Source organism: Centroberyx gerrardi, chromosome 20 (genome assembly GCF_048128805.1).
Source record: "Centroberyx gerrardi isolate f3 chromosome 20, fCenGer3.hap1.cur.20231027, whole genome shotgun sequence".
Taxonomy (NCBI): Eukaryota; Metazoa; Chordata; class Actinopteri; order Beryciformes; family Berycidae; genus Centroberyx; species Centroberyx gerrardi.
The window spans coordinates 14,914,925-14,938,776 of record NC_136016.1 but is presented as its reverse complement, the minus strand read 5'-3'; the positions used below and the strand labels follow the sequence as shown (position 1 = coordinate 14,938,776).

The 23,852-nt window shown below is 42.2% G+C and overlaps 1 protein-coding gene across 1 annotated transcript in view; it reads right to left on the bottom strand.

Annotated features, from left to right (window-relative positions):
* Positions 1–12,100, bottom strand: part of nrg3b (neuregulin 3b) — a 178,582-nt gene extending 166,482 nt beyond the window's left edge. Inside the window, exon 1 of the mRNA XM_071920354.2 lies at positions 11,254–12,100. Coding sequence (XP_071776455.1) covers positions 11,254–12,100 — 847 coding nt within the window. The remainder of the gene's footprint in view (positions 1–11,253) is intronic.
* Positions 12,101–23,852: the final 11,752 nt, after the last annotated feature.

The window sequence follows — 23,852 nt, the reverse complement described above, 5'->3', positions numbered from 1 at the left end:
TATAGAGATATGGATGACAGGGAAGAGAGAGAGAGGTGACCTCCATCTCCACCTCCACCTCCACACGCCACAACAGAGCCTCTCCATCTCAACCAGGGCTCCATGGCACATTTCCCGTCACTGGGGGTGGCAGCAGGCCACACATTGCAGTGAATCAATCCGACTGCTGCAACCTCCGCAATCCACACTTCCCTGCAGGCTCGTCATGTACCCAGATGCTACGTGCTAAGCAGGGCCAGTGCGAGAACACGTTCCACATGCGGCGCATACCTCAGTTTGAAGTCGTGACTTAAACCTCTTTCCATGCTTCAATAATCAGGGTAAGTCTGGCTATAGAGAAATTCAGGGGAATTGATGCAACGCTGTCTAAGTGACACTTTAGAGTCAGGGTCTCATTCTCATGCCAACGAGATACATGCAAATTTCAAATTACTTGAAGAATGTGGAATGTGGAGTCTGAGGTCATTTTTTGTGGGAATTGTTACTTGAATATCTATTTGAATAGGCATTGGTCATTCAAATTAAAGTCCTCCATGAAATGAACTCCCATTACTTTTACTTCCTGGAAAACAGAGTATCTTTCATGGGGACATCATGCTGCACTAGTAGGCGTAACCAATAAAACCATCAGATTTTTGAACAATCCCACCCCTCCGCACGCCTCCCATCAAATATAATTGCATTTCTCTCCCTGACTCATATGGTTTAGACTTTTGAATGATCCCTCACTGCATTATGTCCCACCCCAACATCCTGTTTCCACAGGAAATGCATCAAACCCAGGAAGTAAAGATGCCATTTCATGGGGTCTTTAACTGGTGGAACTTTAAGGAACCTCAAAAATATATCCTATCACATCATATCCGTCTTTACGTCTGACACTACTAAACAGTGTATTCCTTTCATAACCTACAGTACAACCATACAGTGTGAAATGTTGCCTTAAAAGGATTTGTGGGCCATGAATAAGTTTTACCAATGGTTAATGAAGGCTTTATGCAGCCACTACAGCTGTAATCCCTCCAAAATGGGACCTCATATCCAACTGAATAGGGAAGAACTCAAGCGCCATAATACCTAAATAGGACATGGCACTGCAGTCGAGTTGCCACTTCTTGTCCCTTGGACAAAAATTGGCTGTTATTAGATTCATAACAACCCACCAAAACCTGCCACAAAGCCACAAATCCCCCCTCCCATTCTGCTTTATCCGTTTGCAAATTGATAACGGAACCAGGGACCCCTGAGGGTCCGTAATTCAATATTGGGATCTAACAGTCTCAGATCAGATATGATGGACTGTAATCCTCTCTGCAGTGCCACAGCCACATGCAATACTGTCATGCTATATCTCATTACCCCCTCAGCCATTGTCAAGTCACCATATTCTCTGCATATGAATGAATCGATGAATGAATGAATGGGGTGATATTAGTGGCAGGCCAACATTGGGCACCCATTTGTAAAAAGCGTAAAAGCATCATGGCACGCTAGTGTGTAAGTAGGCATGACAGAATGCGATAAAAATGAGTGAGTACTCGAGTACTCCCCCAACACACACACATCAGCACCACTAAACCCAGTCTTGAAAATTGTCCTTTACCCTCCATTTATTCCAATTTGAAAAGATATAAAGCGGAGGAGGCATGTTCAGAGAGAATAATGATCCCACTGTTTACTTTCAATTAGGATTATTTCTTTCCTTGGGCTAAGAACACCTTTATTTCTCTGTGGAAACATTAGTAACCATTAACTCTGTGGGTTTTGGATGCAAGTTGTGAATCTGACGCTGTAGAGATTTTGTGTTTAGGGACATCCTACGTCACGAAAGGTGTCTTCTCACTGTCGGTGCCACTGCCTCTGCAAGTCAGACAGTGGAGGGGAAAAAAGTAAAATCTTATACCATGTTACCGGCATTAGACTACCAAGCATGGGACATCTCAAGCACTTTATAAAAGGGAAGCTCCATCAATTATTCACACTTCCGGCAACACACATTCCACATGTTCCCCTTCCCATACATTAATATTTCAGCCCCTAAACCCCCCACACCAACCAACCTACCTCTTCTTCTCCCCGCTACCTCCCGGTGGACATTTTGTCCACATAAATCACACGGTGACATTAGGAAGTTCTAAGATGGCCTCAGTTGGTACTTAGGCGAATTTCTCCTCCAAGAATCTATGGGTCCCTTGACTCCTGCCTTGAGAGTCAGATGTCACATAAAAGCATCGAATATACTCCATAAGATATCCATTACATTATTTCCATAGCTGAGACACAGTTTTAGTTTTACTGGTACCCACGTATATACATATACATACAGCCTGTAACGGACACCCTGATTTGTAATTGTAGATGACAGAATTGGTTGGATAAAGAATCACATTAGAAACAAACTCCAGGACTCTTCTGAAAATAAAGGAGTACAAATAAGCTCTTTGATCAAGTTACTTCAGTGTGATGAGAATGTTGGTCGCAGTTTCACCTGTGTGTGTCCGAACCCTTTAGCACAACGTGCGTGTCTAATGGACAGTGCTGGTTGCTTTCTCTCTAGCATCTTCTCAAAAGCATTAGTAGTATGCTAAGTACTGGACACAGAGGTGAGACTGCTACTAATCTTCTTGTCGCACAGCAGTAAATTAATCCAGGAGCTTCTTTGACCGAAAGTCAGTGTAAACCAGTTAATACTTTCTTCATTATCTTTATGTCACAAAACATGCACGATTTTACACACACACATACACACACACGCACGCACACGCACACACACACTCGTGGTGGCCTAAAATGTGTATATAATCTATAACATAACTGCCTGCTGATTCTGTGGTTTGGATGAATCATGCAGACATTCAGGTGACAGGATTGAATTGAATAACTTACAAAAATCAAATATGGATCATAGCTTGAGGACAATCCGCATTAAAATGAGAGCGATAATAATAGACAGGATAGGCTGGTGGTGAGATGTATAATGACCAGCCATGGCTCATCCACTCAACTGTGATTTCTATTGCTGTGCCTTTAACTTCCAGCTGGATACTTACTTCTGCAGCTTGCTCTTATGGTTTTTGACAGTCTTTGCCCCAATAAATTCTTTTTTCCCCCCCTCAGTATCTAACACACCCTCTTTCTGTCCTTCTGCTCTCTCTGTCTCTCAGTCCTCCTCACCCCAGGCTCTCTCCCTCCCTCTGTCTTATTGATTCTGTGAGGTTCACTGGGTAGAGCGCGGCACTAGCGATGGAAAGGGCATGGGATCAATTCCCACAAAATTTCAAGCATTCCCAGTGCTGTCACTCTAGGATAACTTGTCTGCAGGCTCACCCTGCTGAATACACCAACATATTCTACATTGTAATTGGTGCCTGTCAGAGTCAAGTATCTCTGGTAGTTAATTGTTCAGGGAGCCAGCGTTGCAAAATGCTGTACAGTTTTCCTTATTTTCTTATGCAAAAATTGGCAGTGTATCCATTTACATTACACATCTGATGTCTCTGATGAATTTCAACTACGCCAACTTAAGGGGATAGTACATGTTAATAAGAAACCTATCTGATTTATTGGGAACTGGGGATCCTTTCTCCATGCAAAAACTTACACTAGCATTTTGTTTTGAGATTGTAGATTTACAAATTGTTAGCCGGTTAGCAACATTAGTTGGAGTCAGTTGGCCTAAAAAACATGTCGGAAAAATTGCATGTAGCACATTTGAAACTGCTTTGTTTTCCTACAAAGTTAACTACTGTATATAGAAGCAGTTCACCATGGTTACCATGGAGACCTGGTTTTTAGCACTACTGCTTCCACTAACAATGCTAATAAATATTAACTATTTCTATTTCCAATATCTCAACAACAAAAACTCTAGTGCAAGCACTTTATGGATAGACTGAAATAACTCCCACTGCATGATAAATCAGTGAGCTTCTTGAAATCCTGAACAGTCCCTTTAAATTTCATTTACAGTGGCAACCATACGTTTAGAACATTTCACATCTGTATTGCAATAAAGTTGCACCATCATGCTATGCAATAGTGGTTTAGAACATGACTGTGTAACTATTGTGCAGCAACAAGGCACATTCTGAGATGAGAGGATAGACTGTAGAGAAACATGAAAAAAATGAATTGAGCTGAAATGTTCCTTTATAACTTGGAGCATAAAAATGATAGAAACTCAGACATAAAAGCTTCCCTTCCAACTAGGAAGATATTTGTAGATCAGTAAAACTGCACAAACATTGTTCAGCGGCAAGCCTGCTTGGGCCAGCCCCTCTGAATAAGCAGAGCGTGTCTGGGGAGAGACAGAGGGGCCTCAGAGGCAGCCTGGCAAATCTGAGCCTGACCTCCCTGGAGAGAGAGAGAGAGACAAACTGGATTTATATCTTTGTTTTTAATCCCCCTTACACGCTCCACTGGCCCTACAGTAGTACTTTGTGCAGGTTTCATGTATAGTCGGGGACAGAAAACAGGGGCTCGCGTGTCAGGAAAAACATCAACTGTGTTCTTTTTCTGTGACATCAGAGAAAACGGCCGTCTCTGCTTCTCTATGCTGTTCCCCTGTGTTCTCCTATCTGGAAAAAAAATCTCCTTTGGCACGATAGCTGAGTGGCTTTTGACTTCAACTGTAAGATGTGCATGGAATTACAATCACACATCACCTAGGAAGATTCCCAGCTCCTTACAGCCTCGAAGAGGCGAACGGGCCCCCAGCCAACACAATGTCCCATGGTTTCCCCACACACATTCATTGTGTACGGCTCCATCTGCCTGTTAGGTTCCTACATGTGGGCCAAGGGGGCCTGTTGGTAAAGACTGCGTGTAAGAAATATAATAGCCTCAAATGTGGAAGCACTGGTAATAAATTCATGTGTGAGTGTGAGTGTGTGTGCACACACGTCTTTGTCTTTGTATGCACAAGTGTGCCACTTTTTCTGTGTGCGTCCATATGCTCATGAATGTGAGCTGAGGAGCTAAAGCATAAAGAAAACAGAGTGCACAAAAGGGAAGCAAAAATAGACGGAGGAATACAATGACATGGAGAGGAGACACAATCACCATGGGGAGAGAGGGAGAAAAAGAAGGAGAGAGAAGAGAGAGACAGAAGGAGCGGGTAAAATATTAAGGGCTACCCAACGAGCAGAGCTTGTCTTTCCTCCAGGACACTGAGAGCGATTCATTTAGATCTTGTCCAGAAAGCGGAGGCAATGGGAATGAGTTGAGTGATATTAAAATCATGTTACTGTCTCCCGTATGCAGTCCAGCTTAGCTGAAACAATAGACCCGACTGTGTAACTGCATTAGCGCACAGGTTCACTTCAAACACGAGATCACTTGGCCGGGGGTGAAGATAAATGCACCTGAAACCACGTTTTACAGAGCGTTTCATCACCAACCAAGGCATTCTCTGTTTTGTTACATGATGTTGAATACATTACATTGCACAACTCTACATCATATTAAGCTTAATGCAGCCAAGCTTTTGAAAGTGACTGTATTTCATAAACCCTGGAGTTAGATTAATGAATGGACTTAGCTTACGTAGTGTTTTCCTCTAAAGAATATTTATTGTGTTGGTGTTGCGTATACAGTATAGCACATAAATGCTGCCAACAGAACAAGGGTTATGTGAATAAAAGTAATAAAAGAATAATGTGTGTGTGGGTCATGCCACATTGGTGTCCTATACTTGAAATTATATGACACCATTACCAATTTACAAAAACAAACGTCCAGTTATGCTTCATACAGAAAGGAAGAAAAAAATGTCCAGTCCAGTCAAGATAGAGAGAAGGAAAGAGGGGGCACAGTATGTAAGAAAAATGGAAGTCAGGAAGTGATTAAAACCACACAGCATAGCCTTGACTTGACTGAATAACCAATGATAGTGACAGTGATCCTCAGTTCTCACAGGAAAGAAGAAAAAAAGCATCGCACACTCTAGCTCCATATGCATAAGACCCAGAAAAAGGCTTTATGCCCAAACGTTGGTAAAAATATTATGCATATAGAGCTTGAGTGTGCAATGCTTTTTTCTTCTTCCGTGTGAGATTTTTGTGTCAGTGATCAGCACCTCAACGTTCTTTCAGTGTTTGTCGCTTCCACACAATAGCGATCCTCAATTCAACACTAAATAACATGGAATTCCAGCCATATGCTGTAAAGTTAAGGGTTGGTTGGAGGGACATTATCCCCCCGCAAATTCAGATCATTCTTGACTGTAGGAAGTGAGCGTATATGACAGCTTAATGACCTGTTCAATGGCTAAGTTCTTCATAAACTGATGGATTGACAGCCTTGGTTTAGCACAAACAGAGCTAGCCTGCACAAAATAAAATAAAAAAAATAGAAATAAGGCTTCAAACACTTCAGAGAACAGGAGATTGTAGTAATTTCAACTGGTGAATTCGATCAAAAATGGCTCCTGTTAGCATCTCTAACCCCATGATATTAAGTGTTTTTCTTCAAATGGCACAAATTTACCCACTGAGTTACAAGAAGACAGAATGAGTTTCAGAGTTCAGTCTGTGCAACAAGTATTCAATACCAAAACGGCATGCATCAGTATTCAGGCCTCACACTTATCTTTGTCATTAAGTGGTTCTTTGTCAGCTGCATGCATGGGGTGGGGTTTCTATACAAGGTATCCTGAGATTTTGCTGATTCAGACTTGGAACTGAAGTTCTTTTTGGATGCATGGTATCTGCTCTGGAGAGGAGATACAAACTAGTGGTACAGTATTTTGAAGAAAAGGACATAATGTGCAATAATAGGCCTTAATGTTAAACTAGTTATAGATATGAACAAGCCAATGTGGTTGATTCATAATATTATGAATTACTAATTTTTACAAATAATTATCATTACAAATAACTAAATTCATCGTAGGCCTAGTCTAAGGCTATCCAAATGAGTGGTAGCCATGAGCAGATCACTAAAGATAGATGGTGCAAAATCCCCAACTAAAAATCATTGGGCTATTAATCTGCATACCTAAATGTATTCATCTGTCAGCTTGTATTGATCATTTCAGCAGGTTCCCCCATATGAAGCAGATATTAAGTAACAGCCTAGGTGTCACTTCTACCCAGTAGAAAAAGATTACATTAGCCTGTCCACAGTATTCAAATGAAACAGGCTAATAGATTCACAGAGATTCATCATGAACCTCTACAGTCTAAATTGTGATTGTAAATACTCCTTGATAGGCTAGAAGCAATGTAGAAAACACATCAAACCTGATTTCTGCCAAAGACACATACTGCCATGGTTGCCAAATGGCAAATATACTGTATATTGGCCAACACTTGAATACTTACATGACATTAATCAAAAAAATTCTATGTGACTTTAATTTAGAATGGCAAAAAATAGCAAAAACATTTCTTAGGATTAAAGGCAAATGTTTTCTAAAATGGACACACAATACATATTGAAAACCCAAATACTAAAACACGTTCTAAAAGCAAAACGTACGCAAGACAGAGGGGTGAGCGCTGCAAACATCCGATTTCAGTATTTCGGATGTGACACCCCAAATAAGAATAAAGCACCCATGGAGAACAAAGGTAAACTCTAATCCAAGGAATCATCCTTAAACCCACCTCCTGCTCCAATGTGCACTGAGGCAACTTTTCAAAATGGTCAATGTCTTCCTCTAAATTTTATGGTACAATAAATGTGACCACTGAAGTTCTACATCCTATGGTGACCACCTTTAATGCAATGTTAACAACAGCTGTAAGAGTAGCTTTTCTTTCTTTATTTCTTTCTTTATTTCCTCCTTTCTTTCCTCCTTTCTTTCTTTCTCAAATTTATTTATAAGCACATAATTTGATAGCAGGAAAAAGTAATGGACTTGTTTCCATCAGTCGTTACGTCACCCTAAGTAAGATGATCATAGGCATAAAAAGCAAAACATATTCTTTCTATACGTATCATTGTCAAGGAATTATAATGAAACATTGTAGAGCAAAGAACAGATGGGTTACCAGCCACTATGTTACAAGGGAATACTTTCCAGCAATCTCCCTTTAATTCTACCCTTAAAGATCAATGGATTCAAGATATTTTTACTCCACTCCACAGCTCCACTATAAAACAATGAAACCTTACCCATCATGGACTTATACCTACAAAGGCTCAAGTTATAGTAAACCTAGCTAGCTGTAGTGCGGTTGCCATGCACAATCTGCAAGGTAGTTCTACCATTTTTTTTTATCTTATGCTTATACTGGCAACCAATTTAGCTGTAGAAATGGAGTCCTGCCCTTATGACTCCTGTAGTCCAGACATACCATCCTTATCAGTTTGATTTGGGATACCTGAAGTTTCTGCTTAATGCCTCTGCTCAAGCCCCAAAACTGAACTGATAGCAAAGTCAAACTGACACCAGACTAGACTACAGGTCAACACCTTTACACATTTTTTGTCCAATAAGTTTCTGGCTATGTATCTAGTTCTAACTGCCTTGCAAATGTTATATTTGTGTTTTAAATATGTTACAATTTGTGATTTGTCTGTAAGTGTGTGTATGCTGGGTCTTTTTCAATAAACTGCACTCATGTACAGAACCATAGGATCTGTGTTTCTTTAAATAACAGTACTTTTGGGTCTTTATCATTGTCATTGACGTCATCGGATCTTACCTAAGCTTGCCAAAGAGCTCTAATAATACTTGTTTGCTTCCATGGTGACGTGTTTGGCAAACAGGGAAAGGGATGAGGGTTTAAAGCTGTCATCAGTTTCTGTACATAGATCTCAAGTTCAAAGGATTTGGGGAAAGTTTCTGGCTTCTTGTTAAGGTACCATGTGCATTTTGGTAAAACCCAGTTTACAGACACCTTGGTAAGAATCAGTCAGACCCGGCTGACTGGAACCACACTGAACATGGCTGAGATGTATTTTTCTTGTCTGCTAAGGGCCACCTATTGCCTGACAAATATTTACCAACTGCAGGGATAAAGATTCCATGAGTGGGCAAAAACGTCAGCCCACTCTGCATGATGTCACCATGTAGGCTGAAGAACTGTCAACATCATCCTCCACTGGCAATTACTTGTATATCTGAAAGCTTTTATTAACTGAAGGCGGTCTGACTGAGCATACTTGAGATTTTCAAGCAGCACCCTTTTTGTATACACACAGATGCTTGCTGATATTCACACAAGAGAGCTGCCCAGTGAAACTGTGTTTGGCAGATGAGTCTTGGATGACATAACTGACACTGTCATTAAGTTACTAACTTCAAAGTCGCACATTAATATACGGCTTAATATTCAGCTGAAACAAGCTATGCCGAAAATATTTTGCCCTGAGGTGAAGAAGCTTCACTTCACTTGATCACTGTTTGGGATGTCTACCCATTAGGCATCAATACCATTGACAAGTCCAAATGATAAACGAGAGGGGAATGTGAAGTCAACCGGAACTGCTGTCTGAACATATGATCCCCACCACCAATTTCAGCTGATTTCAAAATGTGGGATAATTTCAGTTTCCATCTTAACATTTTGTCAATGCTCTCTAGTTATTTGTGATGTCCAAAAAGCAATTTGCTGAAAAGAACAGAAAATTTGCCATTTGATAATTCACTTCCAATGTAAAATCCTTTTAGGTGCTGTTTTTAGCCCCACGACAGCAGGGGCTCTATGGATCACAGTGTCGGTCGGTCGGTCGGTCGGTCGGTCGGTCGGTCGCTCTGTTCACCACTTTATGGGTCACGTTGGGGAAAGTGTGCCGCAGACACTCAATCGGGAGACTCGAGTTCGATTCCCAGCAGGAATGAAAATTCAATGTCGCGGGGCTGTTAGACTACAGCATGTTGACCAATTTATGCCTAGTTGTCATTGGATCCTGTGCACTGTTGCAAATGTGGGAAGTTAAGGTGAATATGATGTGCTCCTAATTCAACATTAATCATAAACTAATGATACTTTTGAAGTCAAATCCACCAAATGTCATATTCAAACGCTTCAGAATTTGTTAGAAAAGAGAGCGTTTGAAAGAGAACCCATTACAAGCATAGTCAACACTCATGATTACGCTCGCATACTCCCCCATCCACGTGTCCAAAAAAAACACCTTGTGATGTTAAAAACATGTCCGTTTTGGAATGAATAATCAGGGAGCCTTCCTTTTTTACACAATACTAAATATGCTAAATTCACAGCTCCCCTGCTTTATTCTCTCTATCTCCCTCAAGCCTTTCCCTCACTTAGCCCACTCCATCTGCCATCTCTCTCTACTCAGAGCTCCCACTCTTCGTTCTCCTTCTTTGTTATGCTTCCTGCATTCTCTGCTTTCCCTCTCCATCCCCTGGCTCTGTTCAGCTCTACGCTCTTTTTCAAAGTATTTCTTCTCCCCTACTTACCTAGTCTATATCCACTTGTCCCTTCCTACCTGCCTCCCTACCTTATTCTCATCCCTCTATCCATCTTTCTTTCCCTCTGTTCCCTCTAGTGAGCCTTCTCTCTTTCTGTTTCTCTCTCTCTCTCTCCCTCCCAGGCCCGCAGTGTGAAAGCTGAACCTGCGACACTGTGCTCTCAGTATCCTCTCATCTAAATGGGATTTGTGGCCTTGCTATATCTGATTCTTCTAGACAGGAGGTGAGAGCTAACCCTTCTCCCACCTCGACACCTCACCAGCTCCTGTTATTTGTTTTCATACCTTGGTCCTTGGTCCTTGGTCGCAGCACACATCACAAAGCTTTAACATCCCAACTCAAGTAGACAAAACAAAAAAAATTCTAGGAGATGGAGCCGTTTTGTTAATGATACTCATACCAGAGTGCGCAAAAAATGTCCTCAGGAGGTAAGATTCATATCGGATTAATGCACAAGTCAAAGATAAAGATGAGAGGGGGTGAAAATACTGAGAATATTCCCTGGTATCTGTCTGCGCTAATGAATACGATTAACATTATGCTGCTTGAGTATCCACTTTCCATGCAGTTATAAAAGGAAATCATTTAGATTCTCAGACCATGTGTCATATCAAAGCATATCATACAAAAGAGATTGTTTTTTTTTTACCCAGTCATACAGTAAATGGTAGCTAGATCGATACCATCGTTTCTGCCGGAGACGTCAAGCAAAGGGCTCTTGTGAAACACCCATCTCAAATTCGGCAGATAACCACACACACACACACACACACACACACACACACACACACACACACACACACAAATAGACACGCCCCATCCCAAACACACATGCCCAGCTCCATAAACCTTAAAACTGTACTCACGTGTTCGGAAGCGGTGGTGTGGGCGTGTGGCCGGGCCTTTGGCTGAACGCCCATGGTTCCATCGCGAGGTGGGCTTGGCTGGGGCTGACGGCTGGGAGGTGGGCGGCTGCACTTTGGTGGTGGTCTTCACAGTAGTTGTAGTTGTCGTGGCGGATGTTGCGGTGCTGATGGTCGTAGCAGAAGTCTGTCCTGGCTTTGAGTTGGAGGGTCCATTACGTCCATTACCAGTGCTGCTACTTTTTCTTACAGTGCTGCGTGGGGTGACCTCCTTGCCGCTGGGTGGTGGGGTGAGTCGGGTGGCGCGGGTGGTGGTGGTGGTGCCCACGGTCCCGCTAATGCGGGTGCCGACGCGGTTATGAAGGTGCGGGGCACGGTTGCCGTCTCCGTTGGCAGCGCTGCCATTGGCCGAGTGGTTGGCCGGCGGCCCGGATCGAGTTCTCGGCGCCGGGGCCGTACCGTCAGCAGCCAGCGGGGTGGTGGTCGACACCATCGCTGTGGTGGCAGCTGAAGTAGACGTGGCGGTGGAAATGTCGGGCCCCTTGGGCATGGCACTGGGTTTGGAGAGAAATATAGGGTCCTGTCCAATGCTACCTTTAGGATCCACCAGGTCAGTGGGAACATAGTCTTGGACAGATCCCACCACAATCCATTTCAGCAGCATGAGACTGAGTCCCAGTCCCACAAAGCCCATTACCAGGGGCACGGCACACAGCCAGGTCTGCTGGCGAGGCCACACAGCACAGGGGCCGCAGCGGAGAGGGCCAGGGGCTCGGGGAGAAGCCTGTTCGCCCCCTGGCTCCTCCAGCGTCATGGCTGCTAGAGTGCTTGCTCCAGAGCGCTCACTCATCTTGCCGGAGCTTCTTCTTTCTTAGGGGGCTAGGGAGGTCAAACAGGAGGCCAGATGACAAAAGGGCATATACAAGGAAGGGGATGTGGTGCAGAATGAACGCTGAGCATCTTACATATGCACCCACACAATGCTTATGTATCTACATGCACACACATACATGAACTAAGGCGCACGCTCAAGCAAACACAATCACTCACAGCCACTCACAGTCACGTAGTACTAATTAAAAGCTGGCAGAGCACTCAAATGCATACACAAGCAATATACACTCCCTCTGGCGGGCAACAAACCAAACACACGCACGCACGCACACGCACAAGCACACTTAAACACAAGCAACACAGGTTATGGACAGGTGAAAGAGCGAAGCGAGGGGGCGCCTCGCTGTAGTTCAGCGGTAACGAAGCGATGATAAATCCCAGGATGCTTCACTCCCTTGTTAAAAAAGCCGACGCAAAAAAAAAGGTAGAAGAATATTGATCCACTGCGTGGCGAGCTTCGGACTGGAGCTGTAAATCCATGTGCGAGTGTGTGTGTGCGTGTGTGAGTGCGTGCGTGTGTACGTGTGTGCATGTGTGTGGGGTGTGTGTGTGTGTGTGTGTGTGTGTGTGTGTGTGTGTGTGTGTGTGTTCGCGGATTAAAACAACCCAGGCTGGGGCAGCACCCTTCTCCACACTCAATTGGTTGATTTTCGGCCGCACTTTGGGTCCTTAGAATAAAATCCACAGAATTTTCTTCTATTCCTTCACCTCTTCCTGTTTCTGTGGGAGTTTCCCATTATTGCTCTCATTTTACCTTTTTTGAGATTTCAGTAGAGGGCTTCCTTTTTCTCTTGCAGGTGTCTTTGTACTTCAAGTTAGCCTCCAGCTGCCCTCAGTTCTCCATGCCCGACCACCCTTTGGCTGCTCCAGCAGTCGCAGACGGTAATCCAGTACGGGGAAAGCCGGTGAAAGCCACCGAAAACTGAAGCGAGACAGAGCGCAAAAGGGATCTGATGTGATCTGCCAATGAGATGGGTGGTGGTGGTGGTGTTGGGGGTGGCGGACTAAATCCAACTGATCCTGGTCCAATCCCTATATCCCGATCCCCCCCCCCGCCCCACCACCTCAGATTTCCCGGACTGTCATCAGTGTCTCTCCAACTGTCTGTCTGCAGTCCGTCATTATGATGATAGATCCGGTTATTGAGAGGGGAAAAAAAACGGCCTCTGCGACTCGTTTACCTTCGCTGCATTCCCACAGTGGTGCAAGCAGCAGAAAGGGAGATGGAGAGTCTACGACAGAGAGAAACAGAGAGGAGAGGAGAGAAGAGAGGAGGGAGGGGGGTGCTGCTCTGAAAAAATGATGCGGCGGCTGTTCTTGGAGGCTGCAGACTATAGGGAGAGGGAGGGGGGGGGGGCTTGCTCAATCGGTGAGTGATGTGGGTTTCACGGCTCCCATCCTATCCGGCGCTCTCCTCCGGTTCACCGCCGTCCTCAATACTCACAAAGTGACGACTAGTGACTGCCCCATCTCTCCCGCGACTCCGTGCGTCTGCCGGTGGAGGTGTGAGCTGCTTTCCGTATCAGCACTCACAGAAAAAAAGAAGAAGGGTGGGGGGTGTAGGTGGAAAGAGGAAGGTAGTGGAAAAACGGAGAGAGGGAGAGAGCATAGATGCGTGTTGGCTAAGCTCTGCAGCAGATGCAGAGACGAGGGAGGAGGCGGCGGCAACAGCAGTGCACAACACACACACACACACACACACACACACACACACCACAGTTGGCGTGGAGGAAAGGAGAAGCGCTGCCACAGACACACCCCAGGGAGCGGTGAGATGGAGGGAGGGAGAGGATGAGAGGAGGAGGGAGGGAGGCGCCACCCCGATGTCTTCCAGCAGCGGCACAGAAGAGCAAACAAACCAAACACCAGGCTCATAATTTATGGGCGAGTTAGAGCCCTACTTCAACCCGATACTTCCGTGGGCAGTAGATGAAGCCCTTAGTTTACAGTTCACGGGGGACGCCGGGGCTTTAGGCAGATAGCCAAGCAGATCTTAGGCGGCACGACTCGCTGATATCCCGCTGCGAGTGACTAATGCGAGTATAAAAACACACTCGAGGTGGGCCCACAGAAAGAATATGTGTCCCCTTGATTAGCCGAGTAATTAACAATTAAATGGGATTTAACTTGGTGGGTTTGGTACTTACAAAACACCTGCAACATTGCAGTCAGCCATGGATAGGGGCTTTTATTGACAGAGGATTGGAAAGAGGTGGACTTACAGTAGAGTTCAGTGCACAAGAAAACAGATGTCCTCAAGCACAGCCAAATTACAAATTACAAAATACTAGGGACACTTACTCTTTTCATGAAGTACTGATGAGGTGAATCCAGGTAAAAGCCACTGTCCCTTATTGATTTCCTATTAAATCCATACCAGTCACAAAGGAGGAGGTGTAGATGAAGAGAAAGCAGTTAAAGAAGGATTTTTAAGCTCTGAGACAATTGAGATGTGGATTGTGCAAAAGGGGCTGCAACTCAATATCAGGAAGATGTCCCTAATATTTTGTACATTCAGTGTATGTAGCATGTGACAGTACTGAGCGCAGCAGGTGGAGTGAGCAGTATGTTGCAAAAGTCGAAACATCACCCTCATATTGTGCTTGGAAAACACACATTGTCAGCATTGGAGACTTGTGGCATTTTCTTATGCTATTACATTGTTAAAATGTAATTTCATGCAAAGTCATGGTTGTTAAATTGCTAATCAAATATTGAGAATGTCTCTAGCTCTGACAAGTGTCTAATTTTCACAAAGTGACACAGTATGCAGACACTTTTGTTGCTTGTACAAGAAAACACAGAGTTGACAAATATGGTGATGCTCTTTGGTTTCCCATTCACTGTTGCTTCAAGATTGGTATGTTTTTTTGGCATTATTTAATGCTGTCAACTCTTTCTTTGGAACTTGATTGATTATCCTTTCTATCAATGAAACGGGTGGTCGACAAGTCGAAGAAAATAATTTGAAAATGTGGGTGGATATATACTGCAATAATCTCAGCCTTGAAAATTGGTGTGTGTATCATGTGTGCGTGTGTGCATGAGTGCCTCTGTGTTTTTTGGATGAAAGAAAGTGGGGGAGAGTGAGAAAGAGACGGGGGGGGGATGTGGCGGGGGGCGGGGTTGGGGAAGACAGGTAGGAGAGAGAAAAATGAGCAAAATGTCTACTTCTTTTTTCATGCGGCTTATATAAGCATCTGCAATACACAGTTCAAGATTCAAAACCCCACAGACCCTAAATTCACCCCCACAATCCCAAACATCATCACTCGTAATTGTCTGAACTGCTCATGCCTTGTGGCAAAAATTGAGATCTATTTCAAACGCCTCACATTCCCCAGATGACTAGAAAATTATGCCATTTTGAATACGTTGTTTTCACAATAACAGTTTGCATCACCCCGAGGTTGGTTTCTCAATTGATTGTCATAAATAATAGAAAATGACTGAGACAATAGGACCGCAGTGACATCTCCATGGTTATTCATATTTCTGTACAGATCATCCCTTTCATTAGTGGCTTGCATGATGACTCAGATTGCATTGTTTACTGGTTTAGAAGCAGAGGTAGTGCCCCGCTCTGAAGATGCCTTTGAACTTGACAAGCTGTCGACAGTCACTCGCTCCCAGGAGTTTGCTGTGCTCCTTTTACTCCTCGCAAACATCAAGAGAGGCATCCTTCTAGTTTGAAGATGCTCATTCAGTCAAGAAGAAAAGAAAAAGGACTTTCAGTGGAGGAATTCATTCAAATCAGTAAAATATTGGTTCTAAATGTGTAACACTTTGGTTTCTGAATAAGGGGTTGGGACAGAGAAAGTTTCTTTAAGATTTGCACTTGAGAATAAACGCTTCCCAAAAACCTCCTCAAAGGTAATAGACATGTATAAATATTCAACATGGGGAAACATGGTATTGTTTTGATAAGATAATACTTTGAAATATGCTAGCAGGCTGTGAATTACATAATAGGTTTTGTGACACCTTTCTTGTCAAGTTTATCATGTATGGAAAATCAACACATGTAGAGCAGCATCTAAACTTAGTCATAGTGACATGGCTGATTACAATACAAAACATAAGTTGTATTTATAAGTTGTAACATTTGAATCAAAATTTCCCTGTGTAGACAGGTTTCTTGACTAATACCACTCAACTGTTAACAGTGTCAGTGAGTTTCCTAATGATTAAGCCACAGAACAACAACATTAAAACATTTTCAGCTGCGGGACAGTGGGGCGGGAGAATTTTGTGGCTCACTGCAGCGATGGCTTCGTTTGCTGAGGAACTGATCACAGAAGTCAAAAGGAACCCGACAGGCCATCTCCTCGTCAAAAATGTTGAAAAGAAAAAAACATCCCTGCTCCTCTCAATTCGTGAACTGCAAATCCTGCGACTATGTAATTTACTTACTTTCAACAGCAGTAAAGCAAAGTAAAAGCAAGTCAGTAAAGTAATCATCATGCAGTCTGGTCTAAAAACTCAAGCACCGGAATAAAACAATATCGTCTAAATTCTTTATAGTTATTGTTCTAGATGTGAATGGGCCTTGAAGTTGGATCAGGTGCACCTAACACAGGCAAGCTCACAGCTCCATGCAACCCAAGGCGCCTGCCTCCCCCTCATGCATACAGACACAAGCACATACATCGGTACCCAGGTTGATAGGTGATACAGCTGCAATTTGCCCAATTTGCACGAAAATAGCATGATGTCACAACATTGTTACCCATGATTAATTAAGTGAGAATTAGTTTTGGGACCCAACGCTTGTTGAGTGACACTTGGGGGGGCGGGGGGGGGGGGGGGGGGGGGGGTGAGTGGTCATTGGTAATCAACCTGAATCACAGAAAGCCAGATTAATGTTACATTGCAATTGAGTCTCCACAGCATCATGAAGACGTCAAAGCCATTAGGTGCACAGTTAAGAGGAGAATCGAGCTAAAGACAGAGGTATGTGTCTTTATTCTGCTTTGTATGACATGCATAACATATGTATAACATTTTTGACTTGTAAAATCCAGAGAAGTGGGTAAGCTGCTTTACAGATTGCTAACAAGTATTTCAGTGTTCGAAGCCTGCCTACCTCTCAGCTGAAATGCAGCTGAGGGTTTTGCAGCAGAAATCTTTCATATAACACTCATGAATGCATGAATGTGAGTTTGCCTATTCATTGGTTTTCATGTTTGGATTAAGGTTTAAAGTATGAATTCAAGTGTCCTGGGATACCATTAGTGCTTTCTCTGTCTCTTCTCTCCTGGCTAAAGGGTAAAATCAGTGGAGTTTAATTAATGAATTTATTTATTTTCTTTCTTTCAGGGCCGAATTCAGCTAGTGCAACCGTGTGAGATACTTTGCTCTTCATCATGGTGTGGAAAAAGTGATTTTGTACAGATCAACTCTGTTCCTTATTGAACAGTATATACTGAATAAAACAAAGTAAAAGTTGTATTCTTGGGAAAATGTAACTTTAACTATAAATCTTCACACCTCAGCTATGATTTTAATCTCACATAATCCTCTTTGTACGCGAATGAGTTTCAATCACGCCGCACAACAGGAAAACTCACTTCTGGGCTCTTAATCTATTATTAACATGTACTGCTGCGATATAGAGAGAATATAGCAATATATGTAGCTGAATCCTTTTATGATTTTATAATAAAGCACGTTGTTGTATAAGCAGTGCTTCTATGTATGTATGAAATATGTAATAAGCTATGTTTGCTAATGGTTCAGTAGCTAATGTTAACTAGTGAGTAGCCTAACCTTACTGTATTCTCCATAGCGCCTTAGAGCTGAGATTACATTCAAATAAACTGATAATTAATTAGGTAGACATCTCATTGCCATGAATGTGCTATGGGACTGTACAGAGTCTGTACTTGTTTTGTGTTATATAACATTATAAGGTTTGACCCACACTGATTAGGGTTGCTAATGGCTCAGGTTAAGGGTGATAGGCATTTAGATTTGATGATCATAGTAAGGCTTAATTAGACTTCTGCCGTTACAGAGATTTTGTGTTGTGGCAGTGTGGGGTGTGTGTGTGTGTGTGTGTGTGTGTGTGTGCCAGAACCACCGCTGAGTTCAACACTAAAGGTCTGTCTGTGAAATCCATAATCACAAGCAGCCTAGTAAAGAGAAAGTGACAGGGGAAGCTAAGAATTATATGGAACAAGATCAACTACTTTATGGCGTGCTTACGGTTGTTCAAACTGATGGTCAAAGACACTTCAGAGAGGATCTGAAATGGAGTTGAAAACGAAGGGATACATTTATAAAATCTGTAGAACACAAACAAGAAATATCTGAAAAATGAATATGAGTGTAAGTGTAGGCATGAAGGATGAGGAGATCATCTGAAAAGACACACACAATGAATAAACACTTTGTACAATTCCTGTCAGACAACATATTTAACATGATATCATGATGGGTGGCTGGTGCAATCTTGCCCAAAGGTAGGAGAGGAGGCCTTTGCTGAGAATGCAGAGAATGTGTTTAAAGACAAAAAAAAATGCAAAATGACAATTGAAATATGCAGCTGAAAAAAAGTATCTTTACACCTTACCTTTAAAATAGCTAGTTCAGCAGTCATCACTGAATCCAACCCCATTTCTATGCTTTTTTCAATAGCAAATGGCCACAAATAGCGTTGCTAAATGCAATTCCATGAGCTAATACATACCCCCAGGTAATATTTTTCTTAATTAATTGTATTACAATTTAATGAGGAATATGCACAGATTTCTTTTGGACTGAAATGCATTCAAGGGCTTTTTCCGCCTTCCATAGAACACAATTTACAATTCTCTTATAGATGACATTTGAGTCCAGTTCCTGAGGTTTCAGGTTTAATTAGTTAAATAGATAATAGTCAGTATGTGTGAAAACAATCTTCTCCTCTCTAATTTTGCTATTAAAGCCAAGGGATGAACTGTGCAGGAATAACTCACTTAATCATGCATCTTTGGTATTTTCGCATAGCGGCTGAAAATAACATAATTTTGGTATAATAACAATAATAAGGCTGTAGGTGTCAAAGGTCTTTTAAAAAAGCATTTTAATAGCTACCACACAGACAGTTAGTCTAAAGCTCTGTGTAGCAGGCTCACCTTATCCAAACATAAAAGCATATAGATAGATGAATCAGTGTTGAAATGATTAGTCCCCAGCTAGGGACAGTACAGAAATTAGCCATGCCTGTTCAATATTGTTGAGACAGCCAAGTCATAAGCTTACAAATGGGATCAGCTGTTCTCAGCTGTTGTTGCCAAGAGCTCTGGACCTCCAACATGGTCGCCAGAGGGCATGTTGTATCATTCAGTTATGAGCCTTCTTCCCCACTCCTGAGCCAAGGGGGGAATCGTCTGGTTACCCCAGCTGGGGACAGTGTGTCGCTCATACACTACAACCTCTGCTTTCAATTTGCCTGTGTCAAGTGTGATGTTTTTCCCACAGAGAAATTCAAATCTGTGTGTACAGCAGCAATGTGTGGCTCCTGCCATAGCGGATGGATCTTTATTCAAGCCAGGCAAGTTTGTGTCCTTAGCATACCAATGAATGAATGGACTTAAAATGGAATGCAAATGGTTCTATATATGTTTTGGTATTTTTCTAAACAGTTTGAATCAAAACTATCAGTGTTGGCATGTTTCAACCGAGATGAAAAAAATTAGTTCCGCTCCAACACACACTCAGATCTCAAGATTGTCAATTTGTAGTGTGAGCATACACATGCAAGGATACACACACACACACACACGACAAAAACACATTATCAGTAATTCTTCAGTAAAAATCCAATGCACTTAGTCAATAAGATGGGGGTACACAATGTGTCATTATGGAGTTCAAAGTTCAAAGCTGCATAACAGGAATTACTCGTGTCATCAGATGGTCAAATGAAGTGCACAGATCCATGCACACATAATGTTCCGGTTTCATGTTATGTTTCCTTCAGATATTCAAATGCTACTGCTGTGTTACTCAAAATCATGCTTGGGTTTGAGTAAACAGTCAATGTCAAACAATAAAAAAAATCAGTTATAGTGAAGAGAAAATTATTCTAACAAGCTCCCATGAATTTGTAAAGCCAGTTTAAGTACAGATGCTCGTTTCTCTGAATGTTCACCACAGTGTCCTTCACACACCGTTTGTTTGCCTTAAGGTCTTAAATAGCCAATGCTTTGACTCTCTTTACTTGATTAACCACCCGTTTTCCACCCACAAACACTAAGCCGACCTCCAATGACTTATTGATGAGAGCTCGATCCAGCACCATTTGGTGTCCTATTCAAAGGATGGTCCTGCCCCAGGGAGCATAAATCCCAGTTAAACTGTGAAACAACTATATTTCCTAAAGGTAGCATTAGCCGCTGTCCTCTACTATTTTCCATCTGCCATTTTCTTCCCCTAGGTTAACGGAGAGAACACTTTCCACCACCATATTTCACTTTGATACCAGGGGGCTTTAAATCAAAGGTTTCCAACTCTCCTGTGTCAAGAGTAATGATAAAATATCAATGTTAAGAAAAATAATTTTTGCAGAGGTTTGTGTGAAGTGATTTGCTTATCTTTTCAGAAAATGTATCAAAAAGTTGACACTAATATATATATATGCAGAAAACGTAAACATAAAAGACCAATAAATAAACAGTTACCTGGTTCAGCAGTTGTTCAAAAAAGAGCATTAAAGCCTAATTGCCATTTGGTTCAAGCCACAGGACAACTAATATGTTCACAGGCCTTTTCCTGCGAGAACATTTTTTATGTCATTTATAAAATGTTTTATTTAAATCCCTGGTTAATACTGCATAAGATATGTGATTTGATATTCCATTTTGGTGTGTGGGTTTTATGGATTTTCTAACTGGTAAGATGAAATAACCCCTTGACTAGTGTCATGTCCAGAGGAGATAATGAGAATCACTTGGAGTGGGTAATACAGAGAGGTGCTGCATATAACAAATGTCATATGATGTTTAAAAACAAGGGAAAACTCCAGGGATCTCTGATCAACCTGAAGCCGTGTCATCGGTGAACTCAGTTAGATGGAAAGCAATGTGTTAGCCAACAAATTGAAAACACTTTGTATATGTCACATTCGTTGGTATGCTAAATAGCCTACGTGTGTGTAATGTAGTTAAAATCATTTCCTGTAGTAGATAAAGGCAACCAACTGGTCTGACTGGATGACTCATTGCAGGTCTGTTTTTGGACAAAAGAAGAGGCACAGCTTGGAACCAGCCATCTAGTTCCAAGTTTTCCAAGACAGTTCCAAGTTCCAAGACATTGGACAACATACTGCCAAATAATCAAAGGGTTGGAGGTTCAGATTAGAGGACTGTATTGGGATTGGGATCCCGCGGGACCCAACGCAAATCTCGCGGGAGCGCGCGGTTTTAACGTTGCTGCGGGCAGGAGCGAGTGGTCAAAAAATAGTCAACAAATGCAGTTGAAAAGAAAATCAAAGCAGGTCATTACAATACCAAAGCAAAGCAAAGCAAGGCAAGTCTGACATTTGGACAAATTTCTCAGTTGTTACTGACAAAGATGGAAAGGAACTGGACTTTGTTAGTTGCAACAAATGTGAAAAAGTATTAATCTACAACGGGCACAAATCTGGCACCTCTGGGTACCTGCTCCGTTCTCCCCGGTCAAAGTAAGCTCTTCAAGGATAAAGCACTTCTTCCTGCACATATTAAACAAGATACTATCGAGAAATGTGTGGCACTTTGCTGCAGAGACAATCGGCCGTATGACTTCGTTGCCGAGAAAGGCTTTGTTGTAGAGGACTGCACTGGGATTGGGACCCGCGGGACCCGCGGGACCCGACGCAAATCTCGCGGGAGCGGGCGGTTTTAACTTTGCTGTGGGCGGAAGCGGGCGGTCAATAACACACACATTGCGGGAGCAGACGGTAATGGTCAGAAATCCAGCGGGAGCGGGATTAAGAAAACAGTCCTGCGCAGGGCTCTAGTTCAGATAAAGAAAATATGCAAACTGCCTGCCTCGCCAGTGAGTCTAATGCTGGCTGCCCTCCAAGGGCCTGGTCCCAATCATTCACTAACTCAAACATTATCAAATTTACATTGTTAAACACTCACTACTTCCACCCGGTAGGTGACCCTCTGTGTACCAGTGACTCAACTAATTGATCACTGAGTGACTTAGCAGTTCAGTTGCTGAGTCACATTTGCTCCCCAAGACATACAGAAGAACTGTTTGGACAAACATAATGTCTAATAACTATCCAACGAGACTCACCTGTCTCATAACAAATGGCATGTAAAACACAGTTTCATTTTTATTACTTTCATAATGTCATATTAAGACCTGTAGCACTGCAATATTAGTTAGATTATCAGAAGGTTATTCATATATATATCTATATCTAAACACCAAACATCCAGCAAGCATGACCATCTCAGTTTTCACAAGATGCAACACTTACCAAACATACCTTGGCTTCTTATTTTATTTCATTTTATTTTATCTTATTTACAGCTACTGTCCTTGAATCCAGCCTTCATGTCTTGAGTCTCAACACTAGATAAATTGCGGTAAAGTTTCATGAGAGCAACATTGATACCAAGGGAGCAATACAACTGCAGTTTATGACAGGAGGATAATGACTGACATTGCTTGGAGCCGGCACATGAGAACCTAGTCAAGCAATATGATGATTGCATTAAACTGTGAATATTATTAGAACCTTCTTCTGCTACGCATGCAAAAAGCTTAATGAATTTCTCAAAAAGTAACAGCAAGAAGTTCTTGCGTGCATGCAAACGTGTTTGCATGTCTGTCTCCACTGGTTTGTGTGTGTGCATGTGTGTGGGAGAGTGAACCGAGAGACCTTGTAATACATACTTGATGCATGCAGGCAGAAACGCCTCCATTAGGCCTATGGAACATTAGGTCGACAAAATGTGAAATAAAGTATGTATTTGATTTTTGATTTTTTTTTGTTCTCGCAGTGAAATGGGTAATCAACTAGTATCTACAGTAAATGCAAACAGGTTTAGGATGTAACAGATCACATATAATAAGGATTATACTAATATGATGACAAGATACAAGGTAATCCATTACAATGCAGTTACAGGAAAAAAAAATTAAACAGATTACTCAGAGACATGTTTGATAGGCATTTTGTTTTAGATCAAACTAACCACAATTTTACACAACTTGAAATAATGTTTGTAGATGATAATGCAATTCAAATTAGAGTTGGTAAACTGGAATAGTGTCCAAAATTTTCTCAAACTTTTTGAAGTATATGTAGCCAGGTGGTAAAATTAATTTATTTGCTACTGGGCAGGTTCTCTGTTTAAAAGGTTTCCTGGACAGTTAATAATGTTTTTACAGTTCATGTTTACATTAATATTTACTCAAAAGTGGTGTGAACACAAGGAAATATATTGTAAAATGGTTAAATACCAATAAGAGAACTAAGAGAACTAGAAGGGCCAGCGACCAGTGCATTGTGGTCCTTCTTCCTGTTGGGCAACTAGAGAGATGGCGGACAAGATGGGAGTTTGAGTGAATCGTAGGTAATCTATTGGTAAATATGCTGTCTGTTTGTTAAATCTTGTTCCCATGCCATTGTACAACAGTGGAAAATAATATCAATCATCACATCTTGACGGATTGGTATGTTTTAGGTTGATTACGGCGACAGATGTTGTGAACGGTTCAAG